The sequence below is a fragment of the Hemiscyllium ocellatum genome, chromosome 5 (genome assembly GCF_020745735.1).
Source record: "Hemiscyllium ocellatum isolate sHemOce1 chromosome 5, sHemOce1.pat.X.cur, whole genome shotgun sequence".
Classification (NCBI taxonomy): Eukaryota; Metazoa; Chordata; class Chondrichthyes; order Orectolobiformes; family Hemiscylliidae; genus Hemiscyllium; species Hemiscyllium ocellatum.
The window spans coordinates 15,662,585-15,684,524 of NC_083405.1; the positions used below are offsets into that span (position 1 = coordinate 15,662,585).

Below are 21,940 nucleotides of genomic sequence, written 5' to 3' on the forward strand. Positions count from 1 at the left end.
TATCACTGCCAGAGGAGATATCTGGGGAGTATGAGGAGGTGAAGAAAGCTATCATAAGTGCATAAGAATTTGTACCAGAAGTCAATAGATAACATTTCAGCAGTTTAAGGAAAGACCCTGGTCAAACCTGTATTGAGTTTGAAAAGATCAAAAGTAATTGAAAAGGAATTTTGATAGGCGGATCAAGCAAACCTACAATGCTCTTAGAGATTCAATTATTTTGGAAGAGTTCAAAAATTTACTGCCTAACATAATGTGAACTCATGTGGAAGAGCAGAGAGTTAAAACAGCGGGATTAGTAGCTGAAGTGGCTGAAGATTATGAGTTGGTCCAGAAACCATGGCTTGGTTCCAGAATCAATTTAATTCTGTGAGGGATAGAAACTGGAGAAACAAGAAATCTTCACGTGGAAAGGGAAAGGTAGATCTCGGTGAAGATCATAAGGATAACTTGCCACAGGGTAAAAAGGGAACCCTTGAAGGGGTCAAAGAAGGTAAAAGGCTCTGGTGTTTTCATTGTAATAAATTAGGCCACAAGAAATCACAGTGTTAGTGAGCTAGGAAAAGCACAGGAAAGCCAGATGTGGGAAGGCAGGATAAGCCTGACATGGTAACAGAAAGTACAGTGGAAGGTAAGGTTAAAGGTGAAAGTAAAGGTAAAGTTTATTCACACAGGCCAGGAGTAGCAGGTAAAGAGTTTACATTATTAAGGAACACAAGATCCTCTCAGTCTGTGATACTTAAGGATGAGGACATATGTACTCCTGAAGGCCTATTGCCAGAAAAGGTATTGGTAACAGGAATTCGTGGTAATAAAAAGCACTCAATTATGTAAAGTGAAGTTAGAGTGTCCAGAAATGAGTGGATAATTTGTGGTAGGCGTATTGGACAAACTCTCAGCTATAGGAATATAATTTGTCCTTGTAAATGCTACAGCTAATTCACTAGCTGAAAAGCCAGCAGAGACTCAGACAACTGAAGCACCACAGGATTCTTACCTGGAAACTTCCCTGAGGCCACCAGTTGGAGGAGGAGAGATCAAAAGGTACAGATAAGGAAGCTGAAGTACATTAGCAGAGATTGTGTTCAATCAGTTAGTCAGGACAAACCAAGAGCTCATCAATGATCATGCAAATGTCTTTATCTCTGCAAAATGCATTGAGTTGTAACAGAAAGATGAAAATTTAGAACAGTTGTATCAAAAGGCATATACTGAGAAGAGTGTGAATGTATCCCTGTGTGTTATTATCTTAATGAGGAAATGGAGACCATCATGTAATCAAATAGAGGAGAAATGAGCAGAGATTCATCAAATTGTTTTTCCAGTAGGGTATAGAAAGCAGGTGCTGTGAGTTTTGCATGAGCTGCCACTTGGAGGTCATTTAGGTGTGAGGAAAACACAGGCTAAATTACAAAGACATTTTTACTGGCCTGGACTGAACAAGGATGTAGTTGAAATTTGCTGGATGTGTCATACATGTCAGGTAATTGGAAAATCAAAGACATAAGAAAACCTGTACCTTTAATACCTATCCCGGCATTTGAGGAACCTTTTACAAGAATCTTGATCGTTTGAGTAGGTCCCCTAGCTCAAACAAAACACGGGAATCAGTATTTGTTAACAATAATGGATGTATCAATGAGATTACCAGAGGCCATTCCATTACACAATATCTCACACCTAAAAGGGTTGTAGAGGAATTACTCAAATGTTTTACTAGATACAGACAGCCAATAGAGACAGTCAGATCAAGGGTCAAACATCACATCACATGGACAGCTTAGGCATAAAACAATTCAAATCTACTGCGTACCATCCAGAATTGCAGGGAGGGCTAGAAAGATGGCATCAAACTCTAAAGACAATATTGAGGGTTTATAAGGTAAAAACAATGACTGCAGATGCTGGAAACCAGATTCTGGATTAGTGGTGCTGGATGAGCACAGCAGTTCAGGCAGCATCCAAGGAGCAGCCAAATCGACGTTTCGGGCAAATTCCTGATGAAGGGCTTTTCCCCGAAACATCGATTTCGCTGCACTTTGGATGTTGCCTGAACTGCTGTGCTCTTCCAGCACTGCTGATCCAGAATTGGGGGTTTATAGTCTGTTCTATCCAGACAATTAGGATAAGGGAATTCCGTTTGTGCTTTTTGCGATCAGAGATGTACCAAATGAATCAACCAAATTCAGTTCATTTGAATTAGTTTTTGGGCATGAAGTGAGAGGACCATTAAAATTGATTAAGGAGTAATTATTAAGTCAGAATTTGGAGACCACACATTTGGATTATATGTCAAATTTTAGAGAATGATTAAATAGAGCTGGGGAGTTGACGTGACAGTATTTAAAAGTACTGCAGCATGCAATGAAACAGGAAGCAAATAAGAAATCAAAAATTCGCAATTTTGCTTTAGGGATAAGGTATTAGTTTTATTTCCAGTAATAGATGAATGCTTGAAAGCAAGGTTTAGTGCATCTTATCAAATCAAAAGGAAACTGAGTGAGGTGAACTACTTGATAGGACTCCAGAGAGGAAGAAATCTCACAGAGTGTGTCATGTGAATATGCTCAAAAGGTATTTTGACAGGGAAGGAAAACAACAGGAGAAGGTGTTAATGATTACAGCACAGAGGGAAGAACCAGGTTCAGAGGATTCTGAATTGAACATTCCTCAAATTAAATTGGACAATGAGGAAGTTGTCAAAAAGTGGGATAAATTATTGAGTTAGCTTCCTGAGAAAATTCGAAATGACCTGAAAGAGTCATTACTCTCACATAGAGAGATACGTGGAAATAAACTGGAAAATACTAACCTAATTGTCCACGATGTACATAAAGGGGATGTTATTCCGATATAGCAACATTCCAATCGGCATAACCACCTAAGGTTGGCACAGGTTCAGAAGGAGATAGAACACATGCTCCAAGATGGCATGATCAAAGTGAGTTTCTGGAGCTCACCCATAGTCATGGTGTCAAAGCCAGAAGGTACCCAACGATTCTGAGTGGACTATCGCAAAGTCAATGCAGTTACAAAGACTGATGCATATCCAATTCTGCTGTTGGAAGACTGTGTTGTAAAGGTGGGGGAAGCAGTTTACATTTTTAAGTTGGACTCGCTCAGAGACTACTGGCAGGTACCCTTGTTCAAAAGAGCGAAGGCAATTTTAGCTTTTGTAATGCCAGGTGAACTGTATCGGCTTAAAGTCATGCATCGATGACCTAGTGGTTTTTAGTCACAAATGGAGGGAACATTTACACCATTTATCAGAATTGTTCGATTGACTTTGAAAGGCAGACTTGGTGATAAACTGAGCTAAAAGTGAATTTGCCAAAACCCAAGTCACCTTCCTGGGCCATGTTATGGGATGTGGACAGATGGTCCCGCAAGATGCAAAAACAAAGCTATTTGGGGAGTTTCCCATACCATCAACAAAAAGAGCAGTGTTATCGTTTCTGTGATTGAGTGGATTTTATCGAAAATTAGTACCAAATTTTAGCAATGTGGCGAGTCCACTAATTGAACTGCTGAAGAAAGACAAGACGTTTCAATGGACAGCAGACTGTTAGAAGGCATTTGACAGCCTGAAACCTGTGTTAACCACTGCTCCAACATTAAATGCAGCTAATTATGCAAAGCCATTCAAGGTGGCTATTGATGCAAGTGATGTGGGTGTCGGTGCTGTGCTCTTGCAACATGACGACGGGAAGATATAAAGGCCTATAGGATATTTCTGCAGGGAGTTGAACATTCATCAGCGGAAATATTCGAAGGTTGAGAAGGAGACTTTGAGCTTGGTGTTGGCATCGTAACATTTCAGTGTTTATGTTACCAGTAATGCATCTGAGACAATCATATACACTGATCATAACTCATTGAAGTTTGTGGAGACATTTAAGGACAAAAATGCAGATTGTTTAGATGGAGCTTGTTGTTTCAGCTATTCAACTTAAAAATTGTGCATGTGGCAGGACAAGAAAATGTGATTGCCAACGCATTGTTGAGAGTTGAATGAGAAACGGAGGCGTTCGGTGGTGGGAGTACCACAGATGAGACGGACTGTAGTTGTGCTTGTTTGCACGTTTATAGTCAGTGCAATGCAGTATGTGGTTTAGAGTACCAACCAATTTTTTAAGGGTTTTTGAAAATGAAGCCATCTTTGGATGGTTCAGTCTTTTAAGGTGGGAGGTGTGGCAAAGCTGTTCCTTTAACAAGGTTAGGTTGTCCTTGGGATTTTTTCAGAGAGGTTGTGACACAGGTTCTGAAACGTCTGAGGTGATGGGTTTTAGGGCCACTTTGATAATAACTAATGGATACTGCCTCAGGCAGAGGGCTTTCAAGCTTTTTGGGGAAAAAAACTTGCATAATGGAAGGGGAGTGGCCAAGGCTAGCAGCTTAGTTTTTTTTCCTCTGGTCTGGTTTGAATGCAGAGGTGTGTGTGTTTGTGTGTGTGTGTGAGAACAAGGCAGGCTGCTGGCCTCTCTGTCCCTCTGACTTCAAGCTTGTGAGAACATGTTTCATCTTACCTTTTGTGCCAAAGCATTTTTATGGGGATTGTTACAGGTATTTAGGATTTTCAGATCAGATAAGTCATTTGGTATTCTGTTTTCTGTTCTTTGTGTTTCATTCAGTATTCTTGTAAATAAATTCAGTTTTGTTTAAAAGTAAATAGTTTGACCAGCAGATTCCCCTCTGTACACCTGCTTAAATCAAATGGCAAAGTCAGGGTCTGGGCTACCTTCATGAAATGTTTTGATCGGTGCATAACATTTTCAACATCCCCAAGTTGCTAAGAGGGGAGGTAGAGTTGTCTGGTCTGTGCCTCTACCTGGTTATGCAATATGTCTCAAATCTAAGTTTGGAAAAACAAACTGAACTGCACCAGTGATGAATTCCATTCTCCAGTCCAGGCCACCTGTGCTTAATTTGAAAAAGATTGTCAGTATAATGTCAAATAGTTTTACCTTATGGGCAGGTGACAAAGTTCTCAACTAGCTAAAAAATGCTTTGAGACATCCAAGTTTGTGAAAAGTGTTATATAAACACAAGTCTTTCTTCCTCTGTGATTGGTGTTCAGACTGCACCTTTTGAGCAATTTGAACTGTGGACTCATAAGAAACTGAATTGAGTTTGCTTCAACATTTATTTCATATACAATCTTTGTAGTCAGTAGGCAGATATTTCTATTCTAAGTTCCAAGAGGGGTAGCAAAAGCAAAACACTGCAGATGCAGGCAATCCAAAATAAAATCAGAACAATAGGGAAAGTCGGTGATCATGTGGAAGCCAGGAGACATTTAATACCAAGAGAGTTAGGTGCAGAACTCACAGGCTAACTTGGAGAAGTAAGAAATAAAATACATGCCCAGAGGAAGTGTGAATGGCACAATGACTAGCTACAATCTGGAAGCTGATGGGGTTTGGTTGGCGGGGGGGGTCCTCAGGGGCTCATATTTATAAAGCACTTCACGTTACCATGGATGTCTCAAAGCATTTTTCAGCTAATGAAGAACTTTTAGTCATCTGTTAATTGAGCTCTCTTAACTTGACTCCAACCTGACTCTCCGTAAAGAAATATTCCAATGAAGCTCAATGTAAAGCTAAGGAGCATCACTTCAACTTTCAATTACAGACTTAGATTACACTCTATGTTCCTATTTCTTTGCAAGTTTTAATTATAACTTCGTTTTTCTCTTGTTTTGCTTTTGGCCACCATCTGTTCATTATTCTTCTATTCACACCTCATCTACATGCATTCTGAAAGGTCACTGGACCTGAAACGTTAACTCTGATTTCTTTCCACAGCTGTTGTCAGACCAGTTGAGTTTTCCAGCAATTTCAATTTTTCTTTCTACATTTAATACAAACTGTTGCTTTTTTTCACTAGTCCCATTGCCATTTCTCTTGGTCTTGCACCACCAATTCTTCTGGAATTTAGATTCTCCAGTCTTCCATTCTATCACAGACTTTTTGTTTTTTTTTTGTCCACTCGCCTTCCTGTTACTTGCTTAAACATAGAAATAGGTGCAGGAGTATTCCACTCGACCCTTCAAGCCTGCAACACCATTCAATCTAATATGGCTGATCACGAAACCTCAGTATTTCCACCTTCTCCTCATTCTCCCTTGATCTCCCTAGCATTTCAATAAATTCCAGAGAGATTTTCACCTATCAGACAAGACTGCATTCAAACCCAGGTCAGAAGTGAAAGGTCATCATCTCCTGCATTGGCCTTTTGTCCCTCAGCCAACAGCACAGCATGTCAGGGATAAGATACAGCTGATGGTGAAGGTATTAGATGCAATAAATGCTTTACTTTCTAGTTAGGATTATTACATTTCTTTTTTATTAATTAAAATGAAATAAAAACATGGAAATGCAATGTTACTCAGAATCTTCATGTTATAATAAACAAAGTGATGGCATCCCTCCCCATCAGGATCTAATATTATGATGGGATATCAAGTAAAACATAGTGCTCCATTTTAAGAAAATTGAAAAGCAGGAGGCGAGTGGTGCACTGAATTTTTTCATTTTCATTCCCAGTGGCTGTTTTAAGTAATAATATGAAATTGATAAATTATTCCAGCAACTTAAAAAGTTTGAATGTGTTTAGTTTGTGCCTCTGGATACTGGTTCCAATGATCTGGCATTCAAAAATGTGCACATTGTACAGGAAAAAAAATATTTTCATTACCATGACTTTGTCATAATAGGGTAATAATTTTACATTGTGGAAGTGAACTAAATATTTGAATTGAGGAGAAGGAAAAGGAGATAAAAATCTATCTTTACAATCGATGGTCTGTTCTATTTCATTCATTGAACATTTTATGTCAGAAAAATGATGGATTGGTGTGTTCTATAATGCATCGTTTGCAATGGCGTTTGACAAATCGCAGTGCCTCAACAGAGATGTCACAGTCTTGTACATTTAACATCTGAAGCTCAAAGCAGTTAGCGGCGACAATCTTTAAACCGCGGCCAGTGATGCTTTCGCAGGACTTAAGGCTCAGCCGCTTCAGGTTGTAACAGTTCAACGCTAAAAACTCCATGCCTGCATCGGAAACTAACGGACACTTCCCAATATCCAGGGACTTCAGTTTTGTGCAATTTTTGGCAAGGTACTCAATCCCATGGTCAGTTATTCCTTCACAACCCCGAGCGTTCAGATAACGCAGTTTGCTGCAATACTTGGCAATGTAACGGATACCCACGTCTGTGATCCGGCCACAGTGAGCAATGCTGAGATACTTCAGATTTGCTTCCAATTTTGCCACCTCTCTCATCCCAAAATCGCTCACCGCACGGCAGTCACTGACACTGAGTTCTTTGATTGTTGTGCAATAAAGCATCAGGTAGCGGAGGCCCTCATCTGTGACACGTATACACCTCCGCAGGTACAGGTGGGTCAGCTGGGTGCAGTGAGCTGCAATTGTATGCAACCCTTCGTCTTCAAGTACAAAGCAATCTGTCATGTTCAGGTAGCGTATGGAGATTTGTTTTCCGTGAAGTGGAGAGAGTTTGATGGAAGCTTCCCTTGTCAGACTAATGCAGGTTATCTTGGAACAACCTAGACAAAATATAGAAAGCAATGCTTTAAACCATTAGAACATAACATCGCAGTACAGGCCCGTGCTGACTTGTGAAACTAATCTGATGCCCATCTAACCTACACCATTCCATTATTACCCATATTTATGTCCAATGCCCATTTAAATGCCCTTAATGTCGGTGAGTCTACTACTGTTGCAGGCAGGCCGTTTCACGTCCCTACTACTCTGAGTAAAAAAACTGCCCTTGATTTTTTTTTCCTCTTTTTTTCTTGAACAGGATAACGGACTCTCCTGTTTCTCTTTTTTAATGCTGGCCCAGCTCCCTCCGAGCCAGCTCTCAGGGTGTTAGACTGCCTGACACTCCTTTTTTTTATATTTTCGTTTTTTTCTTTTTTTTTCTTATTACCCCCGCACTACTGCCTAACTGTGGTAGTGCTTATTTTTTCCCCAGCAGCCAGGTTGTGTGGGGGCAGGTGTGAGAAACTACTCTTGATATCTGTCCTAAATCTATCATTTCTCAATTTAAAGCTATGTTAGCCATCACCATCCGAGGAAAAAGGCCCTCACTAATCCTCTGATTATCTTATATGTCTCCAATCATAGCAGTGAAGGCCATTCCAGATATTATTACATAAAAATTAATTACATTATACAGCCTGTTTACCTAGCCATTTATGCTTGACTTGAGCCCTCTTCCATCTTTCCTTTCTTAATCTTATTGGGCCTATCCTCCATTTGCTTATCATGCCTTCTCTTAAATGCATCTATGCTACCTGCCTGAACCAATCCCTATGGTAGAGAGTCACACATTTTCACCATTCATTTGGGGTGTGGGGACAGAAAGTTTACTCTGGGTTATCTATTTGATTTCATGTTTACTAGCTTATAATAATAGCCTCTTTTTCTAATCCTTCTCATCATTGGAAATGTTCCCCTTGTGTCTACTCTATTAAGATATCTCAAAAACCTCCATTCGGTCACCCCTGTTTTCAACAAGAAAGTGCCCTAAGATGTTTATCCTTTCTTATTATCATCTTCTTAAATCTTTTTGTACTTACTTAATTCTGTTTCTTTTTCATAATAAGGCAACCACAATTCTTTGTCTGTGGCTCATACAAGGTCTGATACTAGATTAGAGTAACTTTTCTGCTTTATAATGCTATACCTCTGAAAATAAAGACTAAAGGTTTATTTCATACGTTGTGGCTTTATTTATCTCCTTCTATCAGTTCTTGCATTTGAATTCAGGTTTTGTTTCTCCTCTATTTTTTACTTTCCAAGTAAAATGTATTCTTGCTTTTCTCACAAAATTCAATACATCACATTTCCCTGCCTTGAAATTCATTTGCCAATTACAGTATGTGCCCATCCTGCAAGTTTATTGACGTGTTCATGTATTTGTTTGCAGTTCTCCTCAGTACTGACTTCCCAACAAATTTGTTGTCATGTAAAATTTCAGAAAATATATGTTTTTGATTCCCAAATTTGAGCTTTTGGAGATCTGCTGCACAGATAAAGGTCCTTTAGCCCATCAAGTCTGCACCAGCCAAAACAACCACCTAACTATTCTAATCCAATTTTCCTACACTTGCCCCATGGCCTTGCATGTCTTGGCAACACATACACCTCAATATTTCAATCTACGGTAAATCCTGTATCTGCAAAATCACAAATTGTGAATTTGCCTATCTGTGCCAAATTGCTATAATTAACAATAAAAAAAATCAACATTCATGGGTAAAAGTTATGCATCCGTGAGTTTTAACCTACTTTTAAACGAGCTCTGCACTCTCAAATTGCATCACTCGCGGGGGTTCTCTGGAATGGACTATAATTTAATTAGTTCAAAGTGACTGATTCTATTCTTACTGATGTATTTGTGGACAAAAAGTCTTTTGAAATGATTTCCCTTCCTTTGCCTGCACCATTTCTTCTGGCACTCCTCTAAATATCAATCCTTCACCTTCTCTTATTTCTCAGCTCCATGCCAACTCTTGGTGAACTCACTGAAAGCATGGCACTGGGTTTCACAGATACGTTGACGACATCCAGTTCTATTTCATCACTACCTCTTGACTTGTCCATTACAGCTAACTTGTTGTCTGACCTCCAGTACTGAATGAGCAGAAATTCCTGCTCCAAATGTTGTTCCCTATCAATCAATCCATTGCACTGGAACCTGTCCGAGATGAAACCACTATGTGTACAACACTGCTGTCACGGTTGACTTAAAGATGACCTCCTGACCTCATTCATGACATCTCTAATTCACCCCTATGTCAGCTCCATACTATTGTTTAACTTCATCCCGTCTTAGCTCATCTGCTCCTGAAAAGCAATTTTTTCTGCCCATGTTACTTTTAGACTCGACTATTCAAACAGTCCTGGCTACATTGTACTCTAAATAAAACTGGCACGTGTGAAACTCTGTTGCCTGTGTTCATAGCTGAAAGCAAACCCCAGCCCTGTATCATCCATATTGATTTCCAGTCAAGCAATACCTTGATTTTAAAATTCTCTTCACCCTGCCCTATCCTGTACTGTAATCTCCAACATCACAATTCTCCAGGATATGTGGACCCCTCTCATTCTGGCCTTTTGTGTATTCTCAATCATAAAGACTCCACCATTAGTGACTGTGCCTTCAGTAATCCAGACAGCAAGCTCTAGAGTTCCCATACTGTATTTCTCTACCCATGTTGTTGTCTCCTTAATAAGGGTGCTGTGCCCTTGACGAGAATACTCACTGTCAAGTTCAGGTATTCTAGTTCAAAGGCATGCAACAGACCTGTGCCAAATATGTTAACTGGCAGGTTTAATCCAATTGGATTGCTGGCCAGTAAAAGGATAAGTTACTGCTTCCTGGGATAAGGGCTTCTCATATAATTGAGCTATCATAAAATGCCCATCTGTAATTGCTCTTGAGAAGGTGGTGATGGTATGCTGCCTTCTTGAAGCCAGTCCATATTATGTTGGGAGGCCCACAGCACTGTTAGGGAGTGAGTTCTAGAATATTGACCCATTGACAGTGTGGGAATGGCAATATTGTTTCAGTCAGCTTGGCTTCAGTGAGTTCTCGGATTCACCTAAATGGCCATGTCCATTGCTGAACATCACCTCCTTGTCCCACCTCCTTGACACCTGGTGCAGCAATGCTGGCCACTGATTGGCCAGAGGTTCTGCGAGGTCCGTGTTTCACATTGCTCTTGGTGTCCTGGTTCACACTAAGAGAAGTTCGTTAGTAAATTTAAACAAGGCAAGCTGGCTAAGTGACAGTGTCTGCTGGGCTGGACACCCAGCTTCTGTACAAACTCCACACCCTTCTCCTTGACCATTAAGGATGCTTTATAAATATATTGTTGTCACATAGTTGGATTTGTCGACAACAGGGGTCTATTGTCAATGAATTTGATGAGTTTATTCAATACTTTTAAGTGCAGTGTCATAATTTCCAAACTTTTCTTCCAATGTCATGTCAATCTCATTTATTTCTCTGTCCCTTGATAATTCAAGTTTATTATTCTCCTTGCTGTCTATATGGAGAAAGGCCCTTTGACCCATCGTATCTGCGCCAGTCAAAAATAACTACATGACTATTCTAATCACATTTTCAATCACTTGGCCTTCATTTGCCTTGGCATTGCAAATGCATATCTAAATACTTAAATGTTATGAGGGTTACTGCCTCTACCAAGCTCCAGATTCTCACCACCCTTTGGTTAAAGAGAGTTTTTGTCTCTGAACTTTCTGCACCTTGCTTTAAAATCTATGTCCCCTGGCCACCGATCACTCCAGCAAGGGGAAAGCTATCTTTCTGTTTTCCATGCCCTTCAGAATTTCATACATCTCGACCATAGCGCCTCTGCTCTAAGGAAACCAACCGCAGTTTGTCCAACCTCTCTTCATCACTGAAATTCTCCAGCCCAGGCAACTTCCTGATTAATCTCCTTTGCACTCTCTCCAGAACTATCACATTCTTCCTATAATATGGAATCCAGAATTGCACACAATGCTATAGCTGTGGCCTAACCAACATTTTATACAGATCCAGCATAACCTCCCTGCGCTTAAACTCTATGCTATCTGTTTTCTTAACCATTTTATCCAGCAGCCCTAATATCTTAAGGGATTAATGTGCACGAACACCAAAGTTGTTCTGATTCTCAGTGCTTCCTGGGGTCTTACCATTAATGATGTATTCCCTTGCCTTGTTCGTCCTGCATTTTTGAATTGAATTCCATTTGCCACTGATGAGCCCGTCTCCATCCTCTTGTAGTCTTAAGATATCTTTCTTACTATTTACCACCCCACCAATTTTTGTATCATCTGACAACTTACTGATCAACTCTGCTACATTCAAGACAAAATTTATATATGCCACAGACACTGATGCTTTTGGGACCCCCATTGGACACAGGTTTCCAGTCAGAAAAATACCCATCAACTACAAGCCTCTGCTTCCTGCTACTCACTCCAACTTGCCAAAATTCCTTGGATCATCAGACTCCCATGTGAGATCTTAACAAAAACCTTGCTGAGGTCAAGCAGAATATATCAAAATGCCATCATCTTTGGTCTCCTTCCTGTCGGAAAGATGTTGTGAAACTTGAAACGGTTCAGAAAAGATTTACAAGGATGTTGCCAGGGTTGGAGGGTTTGAGCTACAGGGAGAGGTTGAATAGGTTGGGGATAATTTCCCTGGAGCGTCGAAGGCTGAGAGGTTTATAAAATCATAAGGGGAACGGACAGGGTAAATAGACAAGGGTATTTTCCTTGAGGTGGGGGAGTCCAGAATTAGAGGGCATAGGTTTACGGTGAGAGGGGAAAGACATAAAAGAGACCTAAGGGGCAACTCTTTCATGCAGAGGATAGTACGTATGTGGAATGAGCTGCCAGAGGAAGTGTTGGAGGCTAGTATGATTGGAACATTTAAAAAGCATCTGGATGGGTATATGAATAGGAAGGATTTGGAGGGAAATGGGCCGGGTACTGGCAGGTGGGACTAGATTGGGTTGGGTTATCTGGTCGGTATGGACGAGTTAGACCAAAGGGTCTGTTTCCGTGCTGTACATCTCTATGACTTTATGACTCTACACACCTGGTCACCTCTTCAAAAACTTCAGTCAAGCTGGCCAGATATGCTGTACCCGTAACAAAACCATGCTGACTGCACTTAATTAATCCCTGTCTCTCCAAATGCAGATTAATTTAGTCCCTGAGAATTGCTTCAAACTGTTGCCCTACAACCAGACTGACCAGAATAACAGTACCATGATGGCTGTCTCCAGTCCTCCGGCAATTCTCCTGTGACCAGAGATGGATTACTGGGCTAATGGTAGGCTACTTGGTAGTGTGGATGAGCAGAGGGATCTTGGTGTCCATGTACACAGATCTCTGAAAGTTGCCACCCAGGTAAATAGTGCTGTGAGGAAAGCATATGGTGTACTGGGCTTTATTGGTAGAGGAATTGAGTTCCGGAGTCCTGAGGTCATGTTGCAACTGTATAAGACTCTGGTGCGGCCTCATCTGGAGTATTGTGTGCAGTTTTGGTCACCATACTATAGGAAGGATGTGGAGGCATTGGAACGAGTGCAGAGGAGGTTTACCAGGATGTTGCCTGGAATGGTAGGAAAATCTTATGAGGAAAGGCTGAGGCACTTGGGGCTGTTCTCATTGGAGAAGAGAAGGTTTAGGGGAGATTTGATAGAGGTGTATAAGATGATTAGGGGTTTAGATAGGGTCGACACTGAGAACCTTTTACCGCTAATGGAGTCAGGTATTACTAGGGGACACAGCTTTAAATTAAGGGGTGGTAGGTATAGGACAGATGTTAGGGGTAGATTCTTTACACAGCGGGTTGTGAGTTCATGGAATGCCCTGCCAGTAGCAGTGGTGAACTCTCCTTCTTTATGGTCATTTAAGCGGGCATTGGATAGGCATTTGGAAGTTATTGGGCTAGTGTAGGTTAGGTAGGATTCGGTCGGTGCAACATCGAGGGCCGAAGGGCCTGTACTGCGCTGTATCTTTCTATGTTCTATGTAATTGAAAATCTTTGGAAGTACTCTTGCCTCACTCAACAACTTGCGATACATTTCACCCAGCCCTGGAGATGTATTTACTTTTAAGCATGTAAGACAGTCTAACCTCCTCGCGATGCTAATTTCTTTAATTGTATCACAAACCTTCCCCCTGTTTTCTATACCCAAATCGTCCCTGTCATCACTGAACACCGACATTTACAACACAACCTTCATCACCCAGCTCCATGCACTGTAGACGTTAATGGGCCCTACTCTTTTGCTGGTTACTCTTGTACTCTCAATTTATCTGTAAAACAACGTAGGATGGTCCTTTATTTTACCTGCCAGTATTCTTTTGTATCCTCTTTTGGCTTTCTCAATCTCCCTTTTAATACTGTACAATCTCCCTTTTAATATAGCACATTCTATTCTACTCAAGGGCTTCTGCTGGTTTGAGCCATAAACCTCTACTTATTTCTGAATCCAATGCTGTGTATCTATTGATATCCCTGATTTCACAGGATTTGATGGTCCCACCTGTTTTCTTTATTGGAACATGTTGGTCCTGTACATCGAGTCAGAGTCATAGAGATGCAGACGCAGATCCTTCGGTTTAACTCATCCATGCCAACCAGATATCCCAGATGGGCCTTTATTTTCATTATTTCCTTCTGAGACATACTTACCTGAAAGTATCTTCCCAAAGTTCACTCTCAGCAATCATATCTGACCTTATTAAAATGATCTTTCCCCCAGTTGAGCGCTTTGATTTCAGACCCATCCTCGTCCTTTTCCATAATAATCTTAAATCTTACAGTATTATAGTTGCAGTCTATAAAATGCTCCCCCACTGACACTTCAACCATTTGCACAGGTTTATTACCGAAAATTAAGTCCAGGACTACTCCCTCTCTTTGTTGGGCCTTCGATGTAAAAAGCCCTCCTGGAAGCATCTTAAGAATTCCGCTCCCTCCATATCTTTCACACAATGTCTACCCTCGTTAATGCTAAGGAGAATGAAATCCCCTATTCTCACTACCCTATTACTTACACACTTGCCTGAAATTTGCCTACAAATCTGCTCTTCTATTTCTCTCAGACTGTTACAGGTTCCATCTATCCTTTTTGCTGCAATAGATTCCCTGATTAAAAGTGCAGCAGCTCTTCCTCTTTTACTGCCTTTCCCGTCACAATGAAAGACCCCATATCCTGGAACATTGAGATGCCAATCCTGTCCCTCTTTCATCCATATCTCAGTGACAGCAATGGTATTATACCCATCCATTTTACACTGTGCCCTCAACCATATGCCTTACTCATCAGACTCCTAGCATTAAAGCAAGTGCCATCCAACCTTGTCAAACTCACTTGTTCCTTAAATTGGCCTATAATGTTCCATTAAGTAAAAAATGAGGTCTGCAGATGCTGGAGATCACAGCTGCAAATGTGTTGCTGGTCAAAGCACAGCAGGTTAGGCAGCATCTCAGGAATAGAGAATTCGACGTTTCGAGCATAAGCTTTATTCCTGATGAAGGGCTTATGCTCGAAACGTCGAATTCTCTATTCCTGAGATGCTGCCTAACCTGCTGTGCTTTGACCAGCAACACATTTGCAGCTATAATGTTCCATGCCTACCTGACTCACTTCTAATTTTAGCCATTTATATCCCACTGCTGAACATTCGGTCTGGACCCCCCCCGTTAGGTTAGTTTAAACCCTTCGCAACAGCACTACAAACCATCTCACAAAAACACTGGTCCCATTTGGTTCAGCTGCAACACGTTGCCCTGAATAATTCTCACTGTCCCCAATAACAGTCAACGGCCAGAAGTCAAAAGTCTTCCCTCTTGCAGTCTCCTTCGCATTGATCTGGACCAACCTTCTGTTCCTTGGTTTATACTGTTAATTTTACTTATAAACAAAAATACACATTTTTTAAAAAGCATGAACCGACTAACAGAACACTTTGCTGTGATGTCACTGTTTCGATTTGTTTTCTCAAATAATGGATCACTAATGCTACAGTTGGTAAACCAGGAATCCCTTCTTTCAACTCAGTTGAAGCTGAAGAATATAACCTTACAACCTACAAACATTGATAAGGATCTTACAAAATATGCAAAAAAAATGGAATCTTTTCTCGTGCACTGAATCCCCATGGTACTTAACACACACTCACTTGGGCAGTCCTCTAATATGGCTCATCCCATATGCTCATGCCAAGCACATTGCGCTCTTTTAATGACCCCTTTTATTAAATAAAGCTGGAGTGAATTAAAGTGACTTCTTCATTGAACCCAGAGGCACAGATCTTGAGGTGACTTCAGGATTCAAAAAAATGATGCCGGTCACGGGGAAGCAGCTGATTGGGTTAATAAGGCTGGGTGAGTATATCATTTTTATTGCTTGTAGTTTGTAAGGCCTTTATCTTGGGTTTATAGTTTGTAAGGGCATTAGTGCAGAGGTCCAAACAAGAAGGGCACTAAAATAATTTGAGGGCAATTTAAGGGTTTGATTGAAGTGGATAGAGAGCTTGAGGCCATGGTGAGCTCTTCCAGCTCTGTGTGGGAAGTCAATCACAGTTCCAGTGCCTGGGTTTCTCCAGCTGCAACTCCTGAAAGCCTGAGTTAGGAGCTGGCATGGTAGCTGGGGACACTGTGGAACATTTGCAAGGCTGGGAGTATCTTGGATAGCATGTGTAAAAGGTTGTCGCAGGCGAAGATTCCACTGGCAGGGAGGGAATGATGACCACCAGACAGGCTCACTGCTGCCTCACAGTTCCATGAATCCGGGTTCGATTCCAGCCTCCGTCGACTGTCTGTGTAGAGCTCGGATATTCTCCCCGTGCCTGTGTGGGTTTCCTCCGGTTGCGCCAGTTTCCTCCCACAATCCAAACAATTATGGGAGAATCCAAAAGTTAGGTGAATTGGCCATGCTAAATTGCCCATAGTGTTCAGAGATATGTAGGTTAGGTGCATTAGTCAGGGGTAAATATAGGATAATAGGGTTGGGGAATGGGTCTGAGTGGGTTATTCTCCAGATAGTCGAAGTGAAGTTGTGGCGCTCTCAGGATTCTAGACAGAGAAAAGGGACGAGACGGGCAGTGCAGGTGTCCTCTATGACCATTTCCTTGCAGAATAGTTTTGGATACTTTTGTGGGAACACAGGGAGCAGCATAATTAAAAAGTGGGACCATAAAAGGTAGCCATCTCAGGATACCAGTGGCTTCCATTAGACAGAGTAGAGACAGAAGGATATAGCAGTTAAAACTACGCGAGGTATTAATAGGACAGACAGGAAATACTCCCCTTGGTGGAGGGATCAATGACCAGAAGGCATAGATTTCAGGTACGGGGCAGAAGGTTTAAAGGAGTTGTGAAATAAAACCTTTTTTTATCCAGAGGGTGATGGGAATCTGGAACTCACTGCCCAGATGTGCATTGGTAATGCCAAGTCATGTAAAGGCTACGGACCAAGAGCTAGAAAATGGGATTAGAATGGTTAGATAGTTGTTTTTTACTGCTGCAGACTTGATGGAATATCCTATCCACAATTTGGCCAAATACTGCTTCATCACACCAATCTCAAACATTAGCACAGTGACATCGTTGACAGTGCTATCAAGGAAGACTTACTTGCCAATAGTTAGCCAATGTAAACATTGGTCCCCTAGAGACAGAGAGAGAAGGAAAATGATGAAAAGGCAAAAATGTAGAATAAGGTTTTGTCTCTGCTTTCAAATCGAAAGATACAAACTACACCCAATGCTCCTCAGTGACAGCAAAGCCCTTCACCAGGCCAACTGGAGCTGACATTTGAAAATGGCACTCTGTTAATAATGTGGATTGAGACCCAGAAATATTTTAGATGTTAGTTTCCTATCTCTGGAATGAAATTTTGGCCCGAGTGTTCTGTACCCTCAAACATTTCGATGTTTTATGTTTTGTTTCTACTTTTTTGATGCAACAATAAAAAAGAAATCAAAATCCTCGAGCAATATAAAGGGAACACAGAAGAACCTTGATTATCCGAATGACACAGACGGGGAGTATTTTGTTCGGATAATCGAATGCTGGTTAACACAGTTTAGCCGAACATGCGATCTTGTTCGGACAATCAGAAATTCGGATAATTGATGTTCGGATAATTGAGGTTTCTCTGGATTGGGAATTTCCACAAGCTGATATCAAGACAATTGAGCAAAATTTTAACGCCTTTGTCCACAGGATACTGGTCTATCTAAAATGCCAGGAGGAACTCACTGTTCCAGATCCCCCATGCTGTGGAGGTTTAATTCCATGGCACGTTCCTTGTTCAGGGGCCCAGTTTGATTGACAACTAGGCCTTTGGGTTGGACAGGAGGTCAGCCCCTGATGACAGCACTAGGTAGACCAGTGATTTGATCAGGGATGGGACTGCATCTAAAGAGAAAATGCATCATTGTTGTAATATTGCTAACTGAACAAAAAAGACAGATGATATTCCCTATCTGGTTGGGGTTGGTTAGCTCGGGTGACCAAATAGCTGAATTACAATGCAGAGTGATGCCAGCAGCAAGGGTTCAATTCCTATACTAGCTGAGATCACCATGAAATCTGTACCTTCTCAACTTCACCTCTCACCTGAGAGGTGGTGACCCCTCGGGATAGTCAACATGACTTTGTCCATGGGAGATCATGCCTCACTAACTTAAATGAGCTTTTGATGTAACAAAAAGGAGTGGATATGATCGATATGGACTTCAGTAGAGTGTTCAAAAAGGTTCTGCAGGGTAGACTGGTTAGCAAGTGTTGGATCACATGGAATACAGGGAGAACCAGCTATTTGGATATAGAACTGGCTCAAAGGTAGGAGACAAAGGGTGTGGTGGAGGGTTGCTTTTCAGACTGGAGGCCTGTGACCAGCAGTGTTCCACAAGGATTGGTGCTAGGTCCATGGCTTTTCATCATAAAGTATTTGGATGTGAACACAGACTGTATGGTTAGTAAGTTTGCAGATTACACCAAAATTGTTGGTGTAGTGGACAGCAAAGATGATTACCTCAGAGTACAAAGGGACCTAGATCAGATGGGCAGATGGTCTGAGGAATGGCAGATGGAGTTGAATGTGAGGTGCTGCATTTTGGAAAGCAAATCAGGTAGGACTTCTACACTTAATAGTTAGGACCTTGGAGTGCAGGTTAATAGTTCCTGGAAAGTGAAGTCGCAGGTTGACAGGACAGGATTCAGAAATGCTTGAGGATTTGAACTTTAGGGAAAGGCTTAATAGGCTGATATTTTCCCTACAGCATTGGAGGCTGAGGGGTGATGTAGGGCATACATGGGGTGAATAGTCAAGGCTCTTTGCCAAGGGGAGCAGAGTTCAAAATTAGATTAGATTAGATTCCCTACTGTGTGGAAACAGGCCCTTCGGCCCAATAAGTCCACGCTGATCCTCCGAAGAGTAACCCACCCAGACCCATTTCCCTCCGACTAAAGTACCTAACACTATGGGCAATTTGGCATGGCCAATTCACCTAACCTGCACATCTTTGGAGTGAGAGGGGAAACTGGAGCACCCAGAGGAAACCCATGCAGACACGGGGAGAATGTGCAAACTCCACACAGACAGTCACCCGAGGCGGGAATCGAACCTGGGACCCTGGTACTGTGAGGCAGCAGTGCTAACCACTGAGCCACTGTGCATAGGTTTAAGGTGAGAGGGGAAATATTTAAAAGGGACCTAAGAGGTAACTTTTTCACGCAGAGGGTGGTGCGTGTATGGAATGAGCTGCCAGAGGAAGTGATGGAAACTGGTGTAAGTACAACATTGAAAAGGCATCTGGATGGGTATATGAATAGGAATGGTTTGGAGGGATAGGGGCTGGGTGCTGTTAAATGGAACTAGATTAACGTAGAGTCTCTGGTGGCATGGACGAGTTGGACTGAAGGGTCTGTTTCCGTGCTGTACATCTCTATGACTCTATAACAAGTTGTCTCTCTCTCTCTCTACTGACAGAACAGCTTTTGGTCCTTCAGGACTTTTACTTTAAATATAGTCTGACAGACATTTGAACCCCTACCTTCTGGCTAAGAGCCAAAACTTCAGGTACTAGGCCTACTGCCAACTCTAGTCAAGGATCCTTCAGTTACTATAGTTACCTGAAACATCCAGGTACTCCAGATTGGGACACCGTGAAACAACATCGTAGAGGGCTTCATTCGAAATGTTGTAACAACCTGGCACTTCTAGCTGTCGTAGTTCAGGACAGCACTGAGCAATGGTGTAGAGACCCCTGTCTGTAAGCCGCCTGCAGCTCTGAACAATGACCGTTTCCAACATAAGGCACACGTTAGGTGTATCCTGACACAACCTTCGGGTCAGTACCCGGAGAGCTCTGTCTGCATTCATTGTTTCACCTGTCAGACGGATAGTCCTCCACAATCGAGAGTCCCAACACAGATTGTACCAGCGGCGGCAAACTCGTGCACATCGGCACAGCTGGTTGGTAGGAAGGTGTGAAAACATCTGGATCAAGGTTTGGTCTGGTAGCTTGTCTATGGGAGCCTGTTCTTTCTGCAGTCTGGACGCTGGCCTGATGGCACACTGGGGTATAAAGAACAGTGGCTGGGAGTGGATCATAGCAGTGGTCTCTCCCGTAATTGAGGAAGATGATGTGGAGGATCCTTGGCCATTTTGAAAAGACTGCACATTCTGAGGGCAGATCAATGCAGGGCTTGGTGTGCTCAATGTCCGCATACTCAAGTCTGAATCTGGAATACATGCAGAAAACCTGTATTAGTGAACAATAAAATTGGAATTACTCTAATTCCAGAGTGCCAGCTCTACCAGCATAACCTCTTGACAATACTGTTCTCTCTCTCATGTACTTTCCTCTTACATAAATAATCATATGAATAATCATTAGGTGTGAATGTAAATTATAAATTTCATTCAAACATTTCTGTGCTTGTACTTTGTTCAAGGGAATGGTATCAGATTTACCACAGGTGAAAGTTCATCTACCTCTGCAGCAAGCAATACAGTTATTTCCTATGCTGCTGCCATGATGTTTTCATGATGCTCTCTGAAATGACTGTGCACCATATATATGTAAGGCAGAACATGATCTTATAACAAAGACAACACCAAGTACCAAAGGTAAAATCATTCACCTTGGCGAGGAAATGAGCAACTTCCACAATTCAAATCATTACTACCACTTCAGTGGATAAAAATTATTATAACTTACCCAACAAGACTACCAAGTAAGAGGCACAAGAATGATCCCTGCCAATATGACTTTGCTGTTGGATCCAGATACCACCAAAAGGAAAGCCCCATTCCCAAAGTGACAGGACTGAGAAGCAACATTTATTGGTAATTCATTGACCCAACTGGAGTTTTTTCTGGAGTCAGCTTCATTACTTCCAGTCTAGCACTGGTCCGAGAACTGCGAGTTCACCAGAAGAGGTTGGCAAGGTGCGCAGTTCAAGTAGAAAGTACTACAAGAATAACAACTTAAGATATACCTTAAAAGGAGGAAAGACATTGAAAAGAAGAAAAGTTTATAGAACATAGAACATTACAGCACAGTACAGGCTCTTGATGCTGTGTTGACCTGAAGCCCATCTAACCTACACTATTCCATTTTCATCCATATGTCTATTCAATGACCAGTTAAATGCCCTTAAAGTTGGTGAGTCTACTACTGTTGCAGGGAGTGCGTTGCACGCCCCTACTACTCTCTGAGTAAAGAAACTACCTCTGGTATCTGTCCTGTATCTATCACCCCTCAATGTAAAGCTATGTCCCCTTATACTCGCCATCACTATCGGAGGAAAATGTCTCTCACTTTTCATCCCATCTAACCCTCTAATAAATGTCTCAATTAAGTCATCTCTCACCCTTCTCTTTAATGAAAACAGCCTCAACTCCCTCAGCTTTTCCTTGTAAGACCTTTTCTCCATACCAGGCAACATCCTAGTAAATCTCCTTTGAACCCTTTCCAATATTTCCACATCCTTCCTATAATACGGTGACAAGGACTGTAGGCAGTACCCCAAGTATGGCTGCACCAGAGTTTTGTACAGCTGCAGCATGACCTTATGGTTCCAAAATTCAAGCCGTCTGCCAATAAAAACTAACACACTATATACCGTCTTAACAACCCAATCAACCTGGGTGGCAACTTTCAGGGATCTATGTCAATGGACATAGTGTAGATGAGCAGAGCGCTATCAACAATCTTACCATTAGCCCAGTACTCTTTATGCCTTTTGCTCCTTCCAAAGTGAATCAACTCACACTTTTCCGCATTGAACTCCATTTGCCACCTCTCAGCTCAGCTCAGGTTATTTATATGAATGGCAAACAGCGGTGGCCC

General features: G+C 41.7%; 1 protein-coding gene across 1 annotated transcript in view; it reads right to left on the reverse strand.

Moving 5' to 3' along the window:
• Window positions 1–6,391: 6,391 nt before the first annotated feature.
• Window positions 6,392–21,940, reverse strand: part of fbxl7 (F-box and leucine-rich repeat protein 7) — a 351,149-nt gene continuing 335,600 nt past the window's right edge. Inside the window, exons 3-4 of the mRNA XM_060824561.1 lie at window positions 19,716–20,327; window positions 6,392–7,572 (exon numbers count right to left, since the gene is read on the reverse strand). Of these exons, the coding sequence (XP_060680544.1) occupies window positions 6,836–7,572; window positions 19,716–20,327 (1,349 nt within the window). The 3' untranslated portion in view covers window positions 6,392–6,835. The remainder of the gene's footprint in view (window positions 7,573–19,715; window positions 20,328–21,940) is intronic.